Raw genomic sequence first — 18388 nt, forward strand, 5'->3', positions numbered from 1 at the left:
CTGTCTTTATTTATTTATTTATGTCTGTCTGTCTGTCTTTTCTTTCTTTCTGTCGTTCTTTCTCTCTATCTTTCTTTCTGTCTGTCTGTCTTTCTTTCTTTATGTCTTTATTTATTTATTTATGTCTGTCTGTCTGTTTTTCTGTCTTTCTTTCTTTATGTTTTTCTTTCTGTATGTCTCTCTTTCTTTTTGTCTTTATTTATTTATTTATTTATTTATTTATGTCTGTCTGTCTGTCTTTCTTTCCTTTGTAATAGTGACTGAACTTCGGGTGTTTGTTTCAACCGCCACGAGCACTCTGCAGATCTGTAAGCAGCGCGTCTGCATTAACCCCGTAAGCATGACAGGTATTTCAAAAGCGTGACGTGAACCGTAATCGCTAATAATCGCATAGCAACAGGGCGAACACGGATTTCGCCGTTCCTGTGCAGGAAGTTTGTCCCATTTGCGCCGCCGTACTTCTCCGCCTTTCGAAACTACACGGCGGGAGTTGATTGGACGTGATTGGTCCTGCGCTTCGGAGAGCCAATCAGCGCGGGCCACGGTGAGCTAGCGCGTGTGCTTTATGCTCCCGTGCGCGAGGTTGAGCAGGCTGCGGGTCTAGTGCTGGTGAACTGAACCGGGGTTGATGTGTCAGTGCTGTTAGCTGCGGCCTGGAAACAACCATGCGAGCTTTCTTCGGTAAGAGCTGTCGAACTCCGTTCCCGCACTTGTTGTGTTGTTGTTGTTGTGTTGTGTTGTTGTTGTTGTGTTGTCAACATGATAGCGGATAGAACACAGTAAAGCCCTTTCTGCAGGAAATGAAAGCTATCCGGCTAATCAGTAAACGGCGAAGTTCTCTAGCTAGTGCACTGAAGTACTTTGAATTTCTTAAATGTATAATATGACCGAGCTTGTCTGGATATCACAAGATATCTGTGAGGGTAAATCTTCATTCTGATGTAAATTCCATGGAGAAATCTCAACTAAACCCTGATGTGAAACTATGCACTCTGTAGAGTATTCACACGACGGTGAACTGATGGTGGAACTGTTGGTATTTACTGGTAGGTCATTTGATAAAAGCTCATTTGAGTCAAATTAAATATCTTTGTATGATCCTCGACGCAATATTTAACCGTACAGGTTTGGTTATGTGTATATTTCAGATTAGTAATGAAAGAAGAATAGCTCAAAATCTTACTGATGTGTTATTTGAGTTCATTCACTGGGTTAAGTTTGGCACATGAAGAATGGCTGAATATATATGAATATATACAGCTGCATTTATATACAGCTGTGTGTGTGTGTATATGAAATATATACAGCTGCATTTCTCCTAAACTTCTGGTTTTGAGTTCTTTGTATACTTGCTGAGATCTCTCTCTCTCTCCTCTCCAAACCAGCTGTGCATTTTGACCATTAGGACTATATCTGAATAAGGATCATCCACATGAAATTCAGGTGTAAATGCACCGGATTCATGTGCATTCATTAAGGCAGATGTAAATCTTGATCATTTGATCCATTTCAGAAGGACTGAGTGGCTTTTTAGATGTTCAGATGTCGTGTAAAGGTGTACGTGTGAATGCTCATCTTGTGGGTGCATGAAGGAAACAAATTTGAGATTTGAATGCTGCCACCGTCTTTTGCGAAAAAACAAAACCGCAACAGAGGAATTTGGTTGATGACGATGAGCCTACTTTTATATTATACGTAAATACAGCAATCAGGTTTTCTTCTGGACAACCGGACACGAGTACATACGTGAACGCTTGTGGTTAAACATTGACAATCCAGATACAAGATGCATGATGAGATGAGCATAACTGCCTAGGGTCATGCAAGTCATTGGCTCTTGAACCGCATTAAGGTTTCTCTTTCTTGAGCTTGCGTATATACTTCCGAGCATGTAGAATGTTTGTGATCGACACTAACTCGCTGCGTATGCTTTCAGGTGTGTTGGCGTGCTCCTTGACGGTCCTCTCTGTCCACGGACTCTACTCTGCCAGTGACGACGTGATCGAGCTCAATCCTTCAAACTTCAACAGGGAGGTTCTGCAGAGTGACAGTTTGTGGCTGGTGGAGTTTTACGCCCCCTGGTGAGTTAAGAACGACAGTGCTTATATTGTTACGCAATACAGGACACATGGCTGTACCTGTCTGCATCCTGCAGGGTTAAAAACCACACTCCTTACAAAGACGAGCCCCACTGTTACTAATATTACTACATCACCCACGGCAAATACGGTTAGAGTTAGGGGAAATGGACTAAATGCGTGCGCTTGTCTTCGAATGGGCGTGGGAATGTTGTGGAGTGTGATTCGCTTGTAGGCGTTCCTTGTAATGGGCGTGGTTTGCAGTCTTGCAGGATGTAAACGAACCCGTCTCCGTTTATGAGTTGGCCATAGATGACAATGTTGAATTCATTTAAATGGTGTTCACGTGCCTAATAGCCTTTTTGAACATGGATGTTTTGATTCTGATTTGTGCTTTATTAAGTCTGATGATTTATTGAAAAAGGTGTGGACACTGCCAGAGCCTGGTCCCAGAATGGAAGAAAGCAGCCACAGCTTTGAAGGTAAAGTTATATCTATATATACATGTTCTAGTGCTGTGCTTTTTTATAAATTCTTTTTTTTTAATATCCCTCCTGGCTGTTTTTTCCTTCCTCATTGAGTATCTATTCTTCTTCGTAAGGCCAAGCTAGTGAATAATGAATAAGTAGTGACAATTTACAATGATGACAGAAAAAGGCTTAAGGGTCTGTTCTGTAAAGCACAATCACAAAACCAATTCTCACTCGTCACATTTTTAATGATGGTGGATGAATAACGTTTAAACCGTGTGCTGTAAACCAACAGGGTGTTGTTAAAGTGGGAGCCGTTGATGCAGACCAACACAAGTCACTGGGAGGCCAGTATGGAGTTCGTGGTTTCCCCACCATCAAGATCTTTGGTGCTAACAAGCATAAGCCTGAGGACTACCAAGGTACAGATGACCCTTTTTTTTTTTGTTTTGTTTTGTTTTGTTTCTCTTTTGTATGTCGTATTTAAAAACGTGGTGTTATGTTATTTTCAGAACATCAGATTACTGAGAATCTAGAAAGCACAAACTCTTCTGTCTTGAAGACTGGAGTCTTGTGGACATTCCATTACATAAATAGTTCATAAATAAAAAGTTCATTAATATATTGAAAGTTGTAAACTTTGGCAAATCGCTGTAGTATAAGAGGAACACTCTTTCTGACATGCAAACTCAAAAACTACACATTTATTATTATTATTATTATTATTATTATTATTATTATTATTATTGTGTGAGCAAGTTTATCTTGAAAGCCCATTAATAAAAGTCTTTTTGTAGGGCTTGTGGCTGCACAAGTTGGGCTTGATCATGAGTGGGACACATGCCCATTAACATGTCTGTACCCTATACCTGTGCTACAACTCGGTAACCACGGTCACTTCTCTGACAAGTCCTTTTAAGTGTCGTTTAGATTTATTCATTTAGCGGACGCTTTTATCCAAAGCGACTTACACATTAGGAAATACAAGCAAAGCGATGTATCGAGTGGAGGACAATACAAGTAGTGCTACTGTACAAGATTTTTAATCGTGTTCTAGAGAAGCAAAGAATCTCTCTTCCATATATTGGAGTCTTTACCAGGGTTTACATTACCTGGTGTTATTTCTACTGGTTAATAAACGATAACGGGACTAAAACCCCTGGATACACTCTGGTAATAATTCCGTTATCCTGCGTCCCCATGTAAATCAGGTCCAATCGAATAAGGCTTTCGCTTTTCCTTTTTACATATACCCATTCGTCATCTTTTTTTAATTATGAATCCACCGCCATGACAAATATGGCTGATGAAACATCATGTTGTGATTCGGATTTCCAGAACTGACTGTTATTGTGCTGTCGGTTGTTGCTTTGTATTACTGCGTATGTAAGACGCAGTATGTAACACGCTTTATGATTAACCGAGGTCATACTTGTATTCACTGCCCAGATCTGTCCGTGTGTGTATTTGAACTCTCTCCGTGGTGTGTGTTTGTACGTAGGTGGACGCAGCAGTCAGGCGATCGTCGAGGCGGCTCTGAATGCAGCGCGATCTCTAGTGAAAGACCGACTGAGTGGAAAGTCTGGAGGTTCTGACTACAGCAGACAGGTACTGAAGTACACAAACCTTTTATTTATTTATTTTTTTTAAATCTTCTTTTTCTCTGTCTTGTATCATTTTATTTATTTTTCTATTTTGTCTGATTTTTTTAGAGCTCTGGTGGTGGCAATAAGAAAGACGTGGTGGAGCTGACCGACGATAACTTTGACCGCATGGTTTTGGACGGCGATGCTGTGTGGATGGTGGAATTCTTTGCGCCTTGGTGTGGACACTGTAAAAAGTAAGCTTGTATAAGTTTCCGTAAAGCTCCTAATCTATGCTTTTGATGTCACGCGGTACCGAAAAGAAGAATGCACGTACGTGAATTAAACCTTTGCGACAGGAAGGCATTTTGTATTTTTAGTCGTGGTCTCGGTTATTAATCTGCAGTTCGATCATTTCAGTCTCGAGCCCGAATGGACCGCTGCAGCTACTCAGGTCAAAGAGCAGACCAGTGGTAGAGTGAAGCTGGGAGCCGTAGACGCTACTGTTCATCAGGGTCTGGCAAGCCGCTACGGAGTGAGTCTGATACCTGAATCGTGTGTCAATCACTTTCATATCTGTCTAGAAATTGGTTTTGAGGATTGAAAACTCTTGCCTTGATTTACTGATAGTCTTTTTTAATTTTATCATTTGTAGATCAAAGGATTCCCTACCATTAAGATCTTCCGAAAAGGAGAGGAACCGGAGGACTACCAGGGCGGACGCACGCGCTCGGACATCATTGCCCGTGCCGTTGACCTTTTCTCAGACAATGCCCCTCCTCCAGAACTACTAGAGGTCTGATCATTTTTCCCCCTGTTTCCTTAAGCTAAGCTAGCTGCTCAGCGATCACTGCTTTCTAGAACTGTGCTTTTGTTTATATTTTAAGGGATTCAATTGTGTATGTTTAATGTAATTGTGCATTGTCTTTTTTTATTTTATTTTTTTTTTTTAGATTTTGAATGAAGACATTTTGAAGAAGACCTGTGAGGATCATCAGCTGTGTATTATTGCTGTTTTGCCTCATATTCTAGATACAGGTATGAGAACATTAGTGCATCGATACACCTACTGTTTAACCATAATCAGCTGTGTACATATAGCTTTGCATGTTACTGGCATCTTCTCAACCAGCTCAACCTGAAGCCTTTTTTTTTTAAAAAAGTTCCCCGAATAGAATAAGGTCTAAATGAAAACTGCTTGGGGGGGGGGGGGGGGGGGGGGGATTCAGTTTCAGTAAATACTACTTAACAAAACACTTATTACAAAAATACATTTTGGTTCAGGAGTAAATTTAACCCTCCTATCATGTTGGTGGGGGAAAAGTTACATCCATTACGTTACGGGTCGAAATGACTTCCACAGTTTAAAATGCACACCATTCAGCAAACCGCTTAGAACATTAAACCTTTATTATGGCTTGTCTGAGACAAACCGTAAGAAGAAATATTTGCATATAAGTTCATGACCCTAAATGAGGGAAACGTCACAGAATTTCAAAGAGATTAAGCAGTATTTCAGACATCTCGAATTGTGGAAATGGGTCAAATTGACCCATAACATAATAGGAGGGTTAAATAAATGCATTTATAATAAAAATAAATGGAATTTATTAATTTTTTTTTTTACATTTAATAAGAGTCATAGAAAATAAAGTTTCTTTCTATTTATTTATTTATTTATTAATTAATTAACCTGCATGTTCCTTCAACGTATATAATCGGAAATTAAATTGGCAGTATTCCTTACTGGGTTTTTTTTTTCAGGTGCGGCAGGTAGAAATGCCTATCTGGAAGTCATGATGAAGATGGCTGAGAAGTACAAGAAGAAGATGTGGGGGTCAGTACTTGTAGCCTATTTCCATACAGATTCTTTATAAAGTGGACAGAAGATGATTTAATTTAGAGTTAATATGCCTGGTAATGTTTTTAATTAGTGGCTTTCTCTTTTTCTGTCCAAATCACACTATCCTGTATACGGCCTGGATCCTCTCGCATTTATTTATTTATTTTTCTAATGCCATTTCGGGGAGTTCTTGCCATAGATGGGCTAGCTCGTTTTAATCCCATATTTTGGTAACAAAAAAAAAAACAACTTTGTAAGAATAATGATGAAATTTTAGTTTAATTCTGTTCCCTTTCCTTCTTCTGTAGCTGGCTGTGGACTGAATCTGGAGCTCAGATGGAACTCGAGGCCTCTTTGGGGATCGGTGGTTTCGGCTACCCAGCCATGGCAGCTATTAATGCTCGCAAGATGAAGTTTGCTCTTCTTAAAGGCTCGTTCAGTGAGACAGGAATCTATGAGTTCTTGAGGTAATGTTTTGTTTAACGTTCGGTTCCCACATTCCATTGACCGTGGATTTCATTAAGTGCTATTGCAACATTTGGGATGTTTTTGTTCTTCACCTCCACCGTAGGGATCTCTCTGTCGGGCGTGGCTCCACTGCCACAATAACAGGTGGGGCTTTACCCAAGATCCACACTGTAGAAGCCTGGGACGGGAAGGATGGAGTCGTAAGTACTTTTTTTTTTGTTGTTGTTGGTCGAGGTAAACTACTTTTAATGTAGCAATGCTTTATCTTTTTACAGTAAAAAAAAAAAACACCAACACAGTGGAAAATTTTCAGAAACATAGCTGTAGAAGTATAGATTAAAACTAAGAATAAATTAATATTTCATGTCCTGCATATTACATCTGCTATATAAAGGTTATCAACACCCATTTGGAGCGTCCTTGTCACAATTAACAGAAGAAATGTCAAGCCTGTCCTCACAAGACCTTCTCCTGTCTTTTCCATTCCCTCAGCTTCCTGTGGAGGATGACATTGACTTGAGTGATGTGGATCTGGATGACTTGGACAAGGATGAATTATGAGTTCATAGGCTGTGCAAGGCTTGTCTAGTTTGAACCTGCCTCTCCTCTCCCATGGATGAGGGGAAAACTGGGACATTAAGTTACTGAACACTCTTGAAAACAAAGACTCACAATGTCTCACTTTTAACTTCTCTCCAATCGTTTGCAATGAGGCGGGATCGGGATTTAAATCATGGTCGCTTTAGCTTTGCCTTACAGGCCTCCTTTCTGTTTGATCGGTTGACTGTTTGGATGTTGAACAGAATCGTCATTTCACTTTTCCCTGTCCAGCTGTACCCACTACACATAGCTTCAGAATTAGGTTTGTTTGCTGTGTTCCCGTGAAATCCTACCCAGCCCTGTGGTCCTCCAATGGTGTCCATTCCTCAGTGAACAATGACTAAAACAGGATAAACTCTTATTAACGGGGGAAAGTAGCTGACCCAGGACGTTCACTGAGGAGAGGAAACTGCTCTAGGCTCCCGGATGCAGTCATGAACGCTTTATATAGCGTGTCCTGGATTTCACCTGCTGTTTCCCCTGTTGAACATCCTATTCATTTTCCCCTTCCAATATGACGTACTTCTTTTTTTTTGTTAGCATTTCCTTGAGAAGTGAGTCAGTACATCTGCTTTCCACTGTATTTGTGCTGGGCAGGGAGTAAAGTGGGAACTGTGTAGATTTTTCTTACGAGTGCTCAATGTTTTTTTTTGTTATGAAAATAATAATAATGATAATAATAAAAAAGGAACACGGATAAAATGACTGCATTTTATTATGGATGTACAAATCCTACTAAAAGTTGTATTTGTGTACGGTCATCTCTAAGTTTATTTACGATCGTAAATAATGGTTGCTTGCTTGAGTTCTCAATACATGATTCATACAAATACAGCATTCAACTGGAAAGGAGCTCACATACATATCTACTGTTGGTTACACTGAGATACAGCAATATTGCTCAAGTGCACAAGCTTCGCTTACTCTACGGACAACGCTCATGAACCAAACGGTCGACGTGAACGCTAGTTTTGGCAAATCGCTCTTGATGAAGCGTAGCATAGTGGCAGAATTATATACTATAAAACTATGTAAGCTGGCGAAGAGGAAAGACTAAAACGGAAAAAGTTTAAAACAAATTCAATACGAGACTAAAACACTGAAGGATTTACTTTACCATTTCGATAAACGGATATAGTTACATCTGCAGAACCAAATCAATTGTACACTTACATTTGGATTTTTGGACTGAGCTTTAACTTACTACTACTTCTACTAAGTGCTACTTGTGTGTTTGTGTGTGTGTGTTTGCATATTGGGTTTAAAAGAAAGGGGGAAAAACATGGGTTCCTTATTCCCATGGCTCTGAAATATCCAGATGAATTCTTCTAAAGCCGGTTTGAACTGCATCAAAAATGACCAATGCTTTTACCTCAAAAGGAGCTCCCTTTTATAGTCATATTAATTAACTGGCTGTCTCGACTGTCTGATATTCAGCGCGTTAAATTTTTTTCGGAAATGATTTGGCACATCCCAATGAATATAATCCTCCTTTAACAGAAAGTACTAGATTGGGCGAAATCTGTGAGCGCATCTGCGTAATAAACTGAGCAGATTTTGTGACTAACATATCACATATAGGAAGCTGATTTATTACTCAAACGCAGTCCATGCCTTGGAGAGCACCCAGCTGATCCTCCTATCGAAGTGTGAATGTGTGACCTGGTTTTCTGGGGGTGTCGTTGCTTTCACGACTAGCGAGGAGTGCTCTGATCAGACTGAAGCAGTCGGACAATGGAGGGATCGCTCTTGGCACCTTTGATGAACTCCTCCAGGGAAAGCCTTCCTGCAATATGAAAGAGACAAAAGGTCAGTGATGTCATAACCAGGCATTTTTCCATTATTAGGCGAATTATATCGGAATGTCATTTCACGATACGTGTTTAAAACAAAAAGCCGAGAACGCAAAATTTAGGGGAGGGACCACGGCGGAAATTAGAGAAGGAAACAGTCCGGGTTCTACTGCTAATTTGTCTTAAAAGATTACTTGTTGCTAAGGTGCAGTTTATACACTGTTGTGTTATCTCTCGATCGAGGTTTTGTTGAATTTGTATTGAATTGCCTGAATACTGAAACTGATGAGAGACCACATCACTTCAATAGTACTGGCCGTTCATTCATTTATCTATCTCTAGTAAGCGCTTTATCCGGGTAAGGGTGGTGGTAGTGGGTCCAGAGCCACTGAGCGTGAATGCAGGAATATAGCACGGATGGGACACCAGTCTATCACAGGGCACCATGTACACTTAGCAGTCCCTCTAGGATTTTGCGATTATAGACATGAATGCAAAATCAAGCAAACTTGAGCTTGTAATTTTTCAAAATGACTGCAGATTTGGGACACGTCCTGGCATCATCGCAGTACGCGTTCAGCCAAAGCCCTCTTCGATTCGTGTGCGTCGAACGTGAGTACAGCTAAAAGGTCTCGTTTACCAACAAACATCGCTGTGAAAGCGTGCAAAACAATTTCGTACAATGGCAATTTAGCCAGTTCTACTTTACAGCATGTGGCAGACGCCCTTATCCAGAGCAGCTTACAATGATCTCATTTATACAACTGCTTTCGACACTGTGAACCATCAGATCCTCCGGTCAACTCTCTCCAGCCTGGGCATCACCGGAACGGTTCTGCGCTGGGTGGAATCCTATCTCTCAGGCAGATCCTTCAAGGTATCATGGAGAGGAGGTATTTCTGAAACTCAGCAACTCACAACTGGCGTTCCACAGGGAGCAGTTCTGGATCCACTGCTCTTTTCTGTCTACACTACATCTCTAGGGCAGGTGATTGAGTCTCATGGCTTCTCATATCATTGCTATGCTGATGACACCCAGATCTATTTGTCCTTCCAGCCTGACGATCCATCCGTCTCTGCACGTATCTCTGCTTGCCTGTCGGACATCTCGGACTGGATGAGGGAACACCATCTTAAGCTCAACCTGGCAAAATCTGAGCTTCTCGTCACCCCAGCCTGTCCGTCAATCAACCACAACCTCACTGTACAGCTCGGCTCGACCACACTCAAGCCAACCAGGTCGGCCAGGAACCTTGGGGTGATTCTCGATGACAGCTTGACCTTTACAGACCTTTACATCTCAACAACTGCACGGTCCTGTCGGTTCATCCTGTACAACATCAAGAAAATCAGATCCTACCTCACCGAACAGACTACACAGATACTAGCCCGGGCTCTTGTTATCTCAAAACTGGACTACTGCAACTCACTACTCTCGGGTCTCCCGGCCAGCTCCATCAAACCCCTCCAAATGATTCAGAATGCAGCAGCACGCCTCGTCTTCAACCAGTCCAAGAGAACCCATGTCACACCCCTCTTCATCTCCCTCCACTGGCTTCCTGTATCCGCCCGTATCAAATTCAAGGCCTTGATGCTCACATACAAGACCTTGTCTGGAACAGCACCCTCCTACCTAAACTCTCTCCTGAAGGCTTACGTTCCCTCACGCAATCTGCGATTGATCAACGACCGACGCTTAGTAGTACCAACTCAGCATGGCACGAGGTTCCTTTCCAGAACCTTCAAACTGACTGTCCCTCAGTGGTGGAATGAACTTCCGACCTCAATCCGGACCACAGAATCTCTCACCATCTTCAAAAAACAGCTAAAGACCCACCTCTTCCGTGAACACTTAACTAACCCATAAAAAAAAATTAATTTACTCTGGCTCTTACACCTCGACTCTGCGCACTTTGCTTCTTCTGGAACTCGATTAACGGATCTTGTACAGTAGCACTACTTGTATTGTTCTCTGCTTGATATATCGCTTTGCTTGTATTTTCTCATTTGTAAGTCGCTTTGGATAAAAGCGTCTGCCAAATGAATAAACGTAAACGTAATGTAACTGAGCAGTTGAGGGTTAAGGGCTTTGCTCAAGGGCCCAACAGACTCGAACCAGGGACCCTGGAGGCTGTGAGGCGGCAATGCTGCTCACTGTTCCACCGTGCTTCCCAAGTAGACTTCAATTTAAATCAATTTAAAGACCAGTGATTTTCCATTTGTTTTTGATCATCCACTAGGATTAGATAAGCACACAGTCACTTCTTTTCTAGCTGGCGGGCACTAAGCACTGGACTTACAGATGCCACAGCGGTTACATAACATTTCAGGGCCTTATTTTCCCTTCCCAGTGAGAACACAGCCAGCTGTGTCCTTGAGGGCTCCTGGAACTCCAAGCTGAATCCCAGATGTAGGAGCCACTGCTGGGATACTTAATGCTTACTGAAGGGTGAACGTGCAAAACAAAAATACAGGCCTTTCAATAATCCACTTCTGCTACCCTTAATGTTACTTCATCATGCCACGAACACGGCAATAATTACATAATGAAAAAATACAACTCCGTTTAGGACATTTATTTATTTATTTATTTATTACCATCGTTGTCTGTGTCCATTTGCCTAAAGATCTTGTCAGTGCGTTTCTCTGGAGTCGACTCGTCCTCTGGCATCTTCATTACAGAGGACACCATTTTGTAAATTGCCTGTGTTCAGGGGGGGGAAAAAAAACCCAACTGATTATACAACAATTAATTCCTGCTCGTTTTGTAAACACAACCCATTGCTATTTTTTTGATCAGTTCGTTCCAATAAATATACTTATATTATGGATAATAATCATAGACCGTCAACATTATTTTTCGTTAAATGCACACACAGCCCTTGTACTTAAGTGCCATTTTTGGCACAACCATATGGCCTGTGGAACAGCAGCTTGAAGCGTTCTGTTTATTCAGGCCACTATATCGCCAAACATTCAACTGAACCAATATCAACTGATATGGAACGAACTGCTCTGGCAACAGGGTCCGACAGTGCAAACACAGAACTGCACATACAGGAATAAAACAAAAGGCAGAAAGCAGATTTGGGAAACCTTTTCCAGAAAACGTGATTTCTTCATGACCTACAGGCAATTTTAGGGTCTGTGTTAATGTGTCTCGTTAAAATGAACATAAACCCACAGAAAAATAATTACACCGAGTTAATCAAAACAGCGTCTTCGCAGTTCGTGCTCTCCTCTCACCTGCACTATTTCCAGCATCTCGGCTCGGCTGATGTATCCGTTTCCATCCAGGTCGTACATGCTGAAAGCCCAGCGGAGCTTCTGCTCCAGACCTCCACGCGACGTCACACTCAGCGCGATGATGAACTCCCGGAAATCGATAGTCGCGTCACCGTTGGTGTCAAAGGTACGGAATACGTGTTCGGCGAACTTCGAGGCATCCCCGTATGGAAAGAAATTGGCATAGATTTTCTTGAACTCGTCCACAGTTAAGTGGCCGCTAGGGCAATCTTTAAGGAAGCCACGGTACCACTCCTGCAACTCGTGGTCTGTGAATTCGGTGTTTTCCCGCAGATCGTTCAGAACCTCCGGACGCAGCTTGCTGTTCTGTTTACCCATGATGGTAATACAATCCTACACCAGGAACCCCCTGCTGGATCACTCTCGTGTCTGGGTGTCTCACGCCTGTCCTACATAATGGTAACAGAACGAATAAAAGTAATAAGTCATTTCAACATTCTCGTTCCTTTTTTGGTATTTGCATTTTTTTCTCTCTCTTTTGTCAGAATGAGGATTTTGGCCAGATGGAGAAAGATATTACATCTAGCGAGATGAGAGAAAGGAGTCTAGTATCCATGGATACCATTTAATGGCCTATTAAGGTGAAAATTTATCGATTTCTCGATGCTGGTGCGGTGGGGAGAAAATGGCCATCTGTGAGACGCTTACGAAAGGTCGTGGCTTGCACTAGATAACCAAGAAACCGCCAAGACACCAAGTCAGATAACACAGAAGGGCTTACAGTCCTGTCTGTAAGATTAAATGTGGTGCAGGGGAGTGTGTTCAAGCAGCAAATTACAATCATTTACTATTTCTGTAAAGATGCATGCGTACATGTGTGTGTGTGTATGTGTGCGTGCGTGCGTGCGTCAGAAGACACCAAGTCACAGTTTGACACCTTCTGCATTCTCCACATTCTCCACATCTCCTTCCAACATTCTACATAGGTACTACAAAAGTCGCAGTTCTTTCCTTTCAGATGACTTCAGCACATCATTTCATAACGAAAAATGTAGTTGTCATTTTCCTCTAAACCCGACTGTGTGCGAGATTCGATTCTCTGCGTAATGCTCATATTTCACGCTCACGCAGAATTCCTCGATCGTTCAGCATCAGGAAGAATGCGCCATGTGCCACATTAGAGGACCGGTGAAAAGGTGTGAACCCATTAGCTCTGTCTGTAGTCTAACAAGCAGCTCTGAACATTCCGCTGTGATGGCGATCGAAATGAACGGCATCGGTCTCCTAGACAGTGGCATGGAAGTGCTCAAATAGCCTACAAACACATTGTCAGACTATATAGATGAAGTGGCTGGGAAAGGCAGACTTTAATGGTAGGCTATACGATTCAGCTACACCATCCACTTGGACCTATAAAAGCTTGATGTTAAAGATACTGAAAAAGACCTGGCCATGTGCAGCCACTTGTTTGTTCCCTCATGTCCTCCCAGGTTTATATCGAATACTCATTCTTTAGCCAGTGTCATTTATTTATTTATTTATTTTTTAGATTAATTGCTTTTAAATCAATCTTCATGCCTATCCACTGCCGCCATGGCTCTTGCAGACCGTAAACAACAAATGCGATGTGACATCAATGAACAAGACCAAAATTTTACTGGCAGGAAATAAACTCATAAATAGAGCAGAAGATGACTTCAGAGCAATCAACACGCTAAACTGCTATTATTACATTACTGTACTGTTTATACACGGTTAACTTTAAATGGAAAATTTCCGGTACAGTTAAAATGTTACGGAAGCCCGAAGCGGCCATGCATTATCAGTTTTTTTTCTTTGTTGTTTTCTCGTGACCTCAACTTACTTTTCTCCATCCATCCATACACCACCTATACCGCTTTATCCTTTTCAGGGTCACGGGGAAACCTGGAGTCTATCCCAGGGAGCATGGGGCACAAGGCGGGGTACATACTGGACAGGGTGCCGATCCATCGCAGGGCACAATCACATACACACTCACACACCCATTCGGACACTTTAGACACGCCAATCAACCTACCATGCGTGTCTTTGGACTGAGGGAGGAAACCGGAGTACCCGGAGGAAACCCCCGCAGCACGGGGAGAACACGCAAACTCCGCACACACAGGGCCACGGTGGGAATCGAACCCCCGACCCTGCAGGTGTGAGGCGAACGTGCTAACCAAGCTTAACAAAATCATGATTGGGGTATTACTGGTGCATTTTATGTAGTAGAATAAAACGTGAAAATATCTTGAGCTTGTGTTAACCACAGACCTTATTTCAGGGGTTTAACCAAAAACCCATTCAAAAAAAAAAAAAAAACGGTCGACGTCGTTGGCTGTCGAGATCACGAGAAAACAACCTTTGTTATGTTGAGATCACAAGAAAAAAAAAAAATGTATAATGCATTGCTGCTTAGGGCTTCCGTAAAATGTCCCTTTTTGCACTTTGTTGAATTCATTGAGCTTGGCTTTATTTCTTATGCTTGAACGCGAGAGGTTTTGCACAGACTCTACTCGTATTTTTTCAGTGTCCACCTCTTCAGCTGAATGCGATTTCACTCAGTCTGGTCCTGAAATCTGAGTCACATGTCACCGCTGCTCTGCTTCGTGGGACTTGCAGACAGAGATACAACCATGGGCGTAGTTGAGTTTCACTCACTCCCACTTTCCTTCAAATGCTTGCCAAGCCACAATAAAACCCAGAACTTTCCAGTCTGCAGAACTAAATGCAGTGACATGGAAAAAAAAAACAAAAACCACACACACACAGCATGCAAGAAGACTGGTTCCACAGGCCCCTTTCTGAGTTCAAATAACAATGACATAGGGGTACTACAAACACAGGGCTGAAATTTAGTGCAGCGTGCAAGCTCAGGGAGGAAGTCGGAAATAATCCATTTCTGGGACAGGGGTGTAAAATGTAGAATTTGTGTATAATATAAATCACCATAAACATGTAAACGCTATTGCAGAGAAAGTCTACTTTGGGGATTTTCAAACCATTTTTGCATGTGTTTTACATTTTTAGTTGCTGTACATGAGCAATTGAAGCTACAGGCCTTAGAATAAAAAGTCCAAATCTTAAACTAATAATAATAATAATAAGCATATAAGGGTCTGTGTTTCTTTACTTAGGGATGACTGCTTGTTAATGCATGTATAAACCTTGTCAAATGACCATTTCGAATGCATTAATCCTTGGGATAAAAGTCACGGATTCAGTCTAGTCTCATTCAATTGATCACCGGACGTAGCACTTCAAAACGAACACACGTGAAAATATTATATCACCATCTTGAAACCTTAACATGGTCCAGCATACACTGTGCTGCTAGTCAGGCCTTGAACGTGCACTGTGTGGACATGTTTATGTAACACTGGTGCTCTCCAGGCCACGACTGCTCGTCTTTTGTCGCTCCGGCGCTCTTCGTACGGCGGTACACATTACCGCCGCCGAAATCTCACCCATGCTGTCCAGGCGAACCAGAATGTCCTTTAGTACCCAGGCACAAGTTCGCACCATCACATGAAATCGAATTCCCAGCAGGACTTGTGTGCAAAAAATAAATAAATAAAAAAAATCGAGACTGAGAAACAGACAAAGCTCTGGCTTAACTTGTCACTTAAACCATAAACCGATTTCTTACATCATTTCCTAGCGGGACGCGTTAATACGTGTGGGTTTGATGACATCATCGGCAGTCTCGGTTCAATTCTCCTAGTGGTTGTAGAGTAGCGTAGTAACGAGTCCATCATGCATAAACCATCAAGCCCATTAACCTCTTCGTGTTAGTAGGGTCACCGAAATCGATCCTGACTGGTGTTAAAAGATCAGCAGAACACAAATCCCATGGCTTTCTCCGGCTCTGCTGGACCGTGATCCGAGCCTAAAACTAACACCTCATGTGCTAGCTCATCAGATATGTCCGAGTAGGTTCCCCTCCTCCGCTTCCTCTCTCTAGTATAGCTTGTTTGTTTAACCTGTTATCAAACAGTCAATGCTTTCTGACAGACTGCGTCACTGAACGTCCGGTCGTGTGCCACCAGATCTGTCTCGAAGAACGCAGAAGATCACGTAGGATCACGCAGGATCGTGGATCCGGGGCGTGAAAAGTCCTCGGTCCTGTCGTAGGAGTTCTAAATCCTGAGCTGGCCCATAGATAAATCAATTTAAAGTAATGTTGAATGCTTGGTCCTCCATGTCTTCTAAACCTTCTCCGTCACAGAGAACTGAAAGTGGTCATGACTCAGTCAGTGACATTTACAGAAGATTAGGTGGTATTTTTTATTTTTATTTTTTTCCCCTTTCCTTTTTCCACACACTCAGCACAATTAAAACTGCTTACACACCAGTCCTTTTACATCACCATGTTTTAACGGGCTTTACACTGCTACTATAATCTCCATGCTGACCTCAAAGAACATCTACGTGGACCGGATATTTAAAGGATAAACATAGTCAGGGCCACACCTACCATCACTCCTGTAAACTGTTAGGAGATGTGAATCAACACACACACACACACCTGAATTTACTATTCAAGCAAGAACTTTGGGTTTTGTGTGAATAACGAGCAGCAGGAAAGCAAGTTTATCTCACAGGTGGTCGGATGTAAACGTGTGAAGACCCAGTTTATCTTCAGTAGGAACTTACCTTGAAGAAGCCTGAAGGAGACTCTGGTAGTGTTGGAGAAGAGTGTCCTTAGTAACGGGGGGGAAAAAAAACGAAAAAAAAAAACAACAGATTAACGCCTGCTTCTAACAAGACTTTCAAAGTATATTCCCAAACGAATCCATTTTACATTACATTATATCACAGCTGGTCTGTAGTTCTGACTCCCTCTCTGAGAAAACAGGTTCCATCGTTTATTAACACAACACACCTAGCCTCCTCATCATCCTTTCTGCTACTGGGAGATCCGATACCCTGGACCTGCCTGCTCTGCTGTCCATGGGCGCGACCAAAACTATTTGTAGGGGTGCGAGGGATTAAAGGCGTTTGGTGATTTGACGGAGTTTCGTATCGTAAATTGAAAAAAAAAATTCTTTTCTTTTCAGTAAAAACTTTTGAAAATGTACGTATTGGTAGAATGCTAGAACATATTCTTCAAATTAAAGGGAAAGTCATCGACAGCGTTTTTTTTTTCTCGAGATAACACCCCATGTAGCATCGAGTGGTCTAGTCCAAATCGTAGCTCTTCGTCGGAAAAGGCGGCTGTGTGGCGACACACTATGGAAAGAACCTTTCTGACTGAGAGAGAGAGAGAGAGAGAGAGAGAGAGAGAGAGAGAGAGAGAGATGAATAACATTTTTTTCAGTTGTTATCGACGTTTAAAAAAAAATTATACAAGGGTACTGGATGTTGATATGAGACTGTAGGTAATAAAATAAATGGATTATTATTTTTATGACGTAGCAAATGAAGTAGTAAACTCAGAAACCTTGATTTTGGAAGTCATTACCTGTTTGGTAGTCCAGCAGAGGGCAGCATTGTATTCTTGGCAGAGAAAGAGAGAAAGAGAGAGAGAGAGAGAGAGAGAGAGAGACGCATACACTTTTACAGTATCCACAAAACTATTATATTAAATTAAATTGGAACAAAAATATTCTTAGAAAACCTTTTTAAATGGCACCAGGCACTCAAATGGACATTTTACAGAAATGGAAACGTTCACATAGACTAATAACCCTACACATAAAGATGGGAGCTTCTGACAGCCCATAGAAGGCTTTGTATACATTTGATTAAATTTGGACAATCACAGAGGACAGTATCAGCTACACAGCAATTTTGGTGTACCCTTGACGGCTCTAGTGCAACCATCAGGGCAAATTTGAGCATATGATTGCAATAGTAACCCTGCAGCAAAATGCTATATACGTGTTTCCTCTTTCCTCTGATTTGGGTCATGCAAAGGTACGTATACTATGTTACGTATACAACGTATACTATGATCGTTTCGGCCATATTGGATTTTTTTTCTCACGTCTCATACAAATCATGAAATTTGGATCACAGCATTGAGACCAACCCAAACAAACATATTTCTTGGATTTTTGATACACACAAACACATTTGACGGCAAAGTGGCCAAACAGGAAGTGAGGGCAAATCTCAGCAACAGCTTGATGTATTGTTATACAAGTACTGATAGCCGCAGTGGTTTCTGGTGTTTCTCTGTTGCTAAAGAGTGGAACCAGAAAGTGCTTGGCCCCTTAATTAATTCTTGCAGCAATATTTATTGTTACTATTACTACTACCATCACCACCATGACTAATA

At 41.8% G+C, this 18388-nt stretch overlaps 2 protein-coding genes across 2 annotated transcripts; one reads left to right on the forward strand and one right to left on the reverse strand.

Annotated features, from left to right (window-relative positions):
* Positions 1–544: 544 nt before the first annotated feature.
* pdia6 (protein disulfide isomerase family A, member 6) lies at positions 545–7747 on the forward strand. Its single transcript, XM_053613574.1, has 13 exons — positions 545–681; positions 1937–2081; positions 2503–2560; positions 2844–2970; positions 4050–4156; positions 4261–4388; positions 4552–4666; positions 4787–4927; positions 5085–5169; positions 5896–5968; positions 6283–6441; positions 6546–6642; positions 6935–7747. The coding sequence occupies exons 1-13, from the start codon at positions 666–668 to the stop codon at positions 7001–7003; spliced, it is 1320 nt and encodes a 439-aa protein (XP_053469549.1). The 5' UTR covers positions 545–665; the 3' UTR covers positions 7004–7747.
* Positions 7740–17046, reverse strand: hpcal1 (hippocalcin-like 1). The gene is made up of 5 exons (XM_053613575.1): positions 16915–17046; positions 16762–16808; positions 12082–12530; positions 11434–11539; positions 7740–8828 (listed from the first exon to the last, which is right to left on the reverse strand). Exons 3-5 carry the CDS (start codon positions 12457–12459, stop codon positions 8737–8739), a joined length of 576 nt encoding a protein of 191 aa, XP_053469550.1. The 5' UTR covers positions 12460–12530; positions 16762–16808; positions 16915–17046; the 3' UTR covers positions 7740–8736.
* Between the last annotated feature and the right edge of the window lie 1342 nt (positions 17047–18388).

The sequence above is a fragment of the Ictalurus furcatus genome, chromosome 25 (genome assembly GCF_023375685.1).
Source record: "Ictalurus furcatus strain D&B chromosome 25, Billie_1.0, whole genome shotgun sequence".
Classification (NCBI taxonomy): Eukaryota; Metazoa; Chordata; class Actinopteri; order Siluriformes; family Ictaluridae; genus Ictalurus; species Ictalurus furcatus.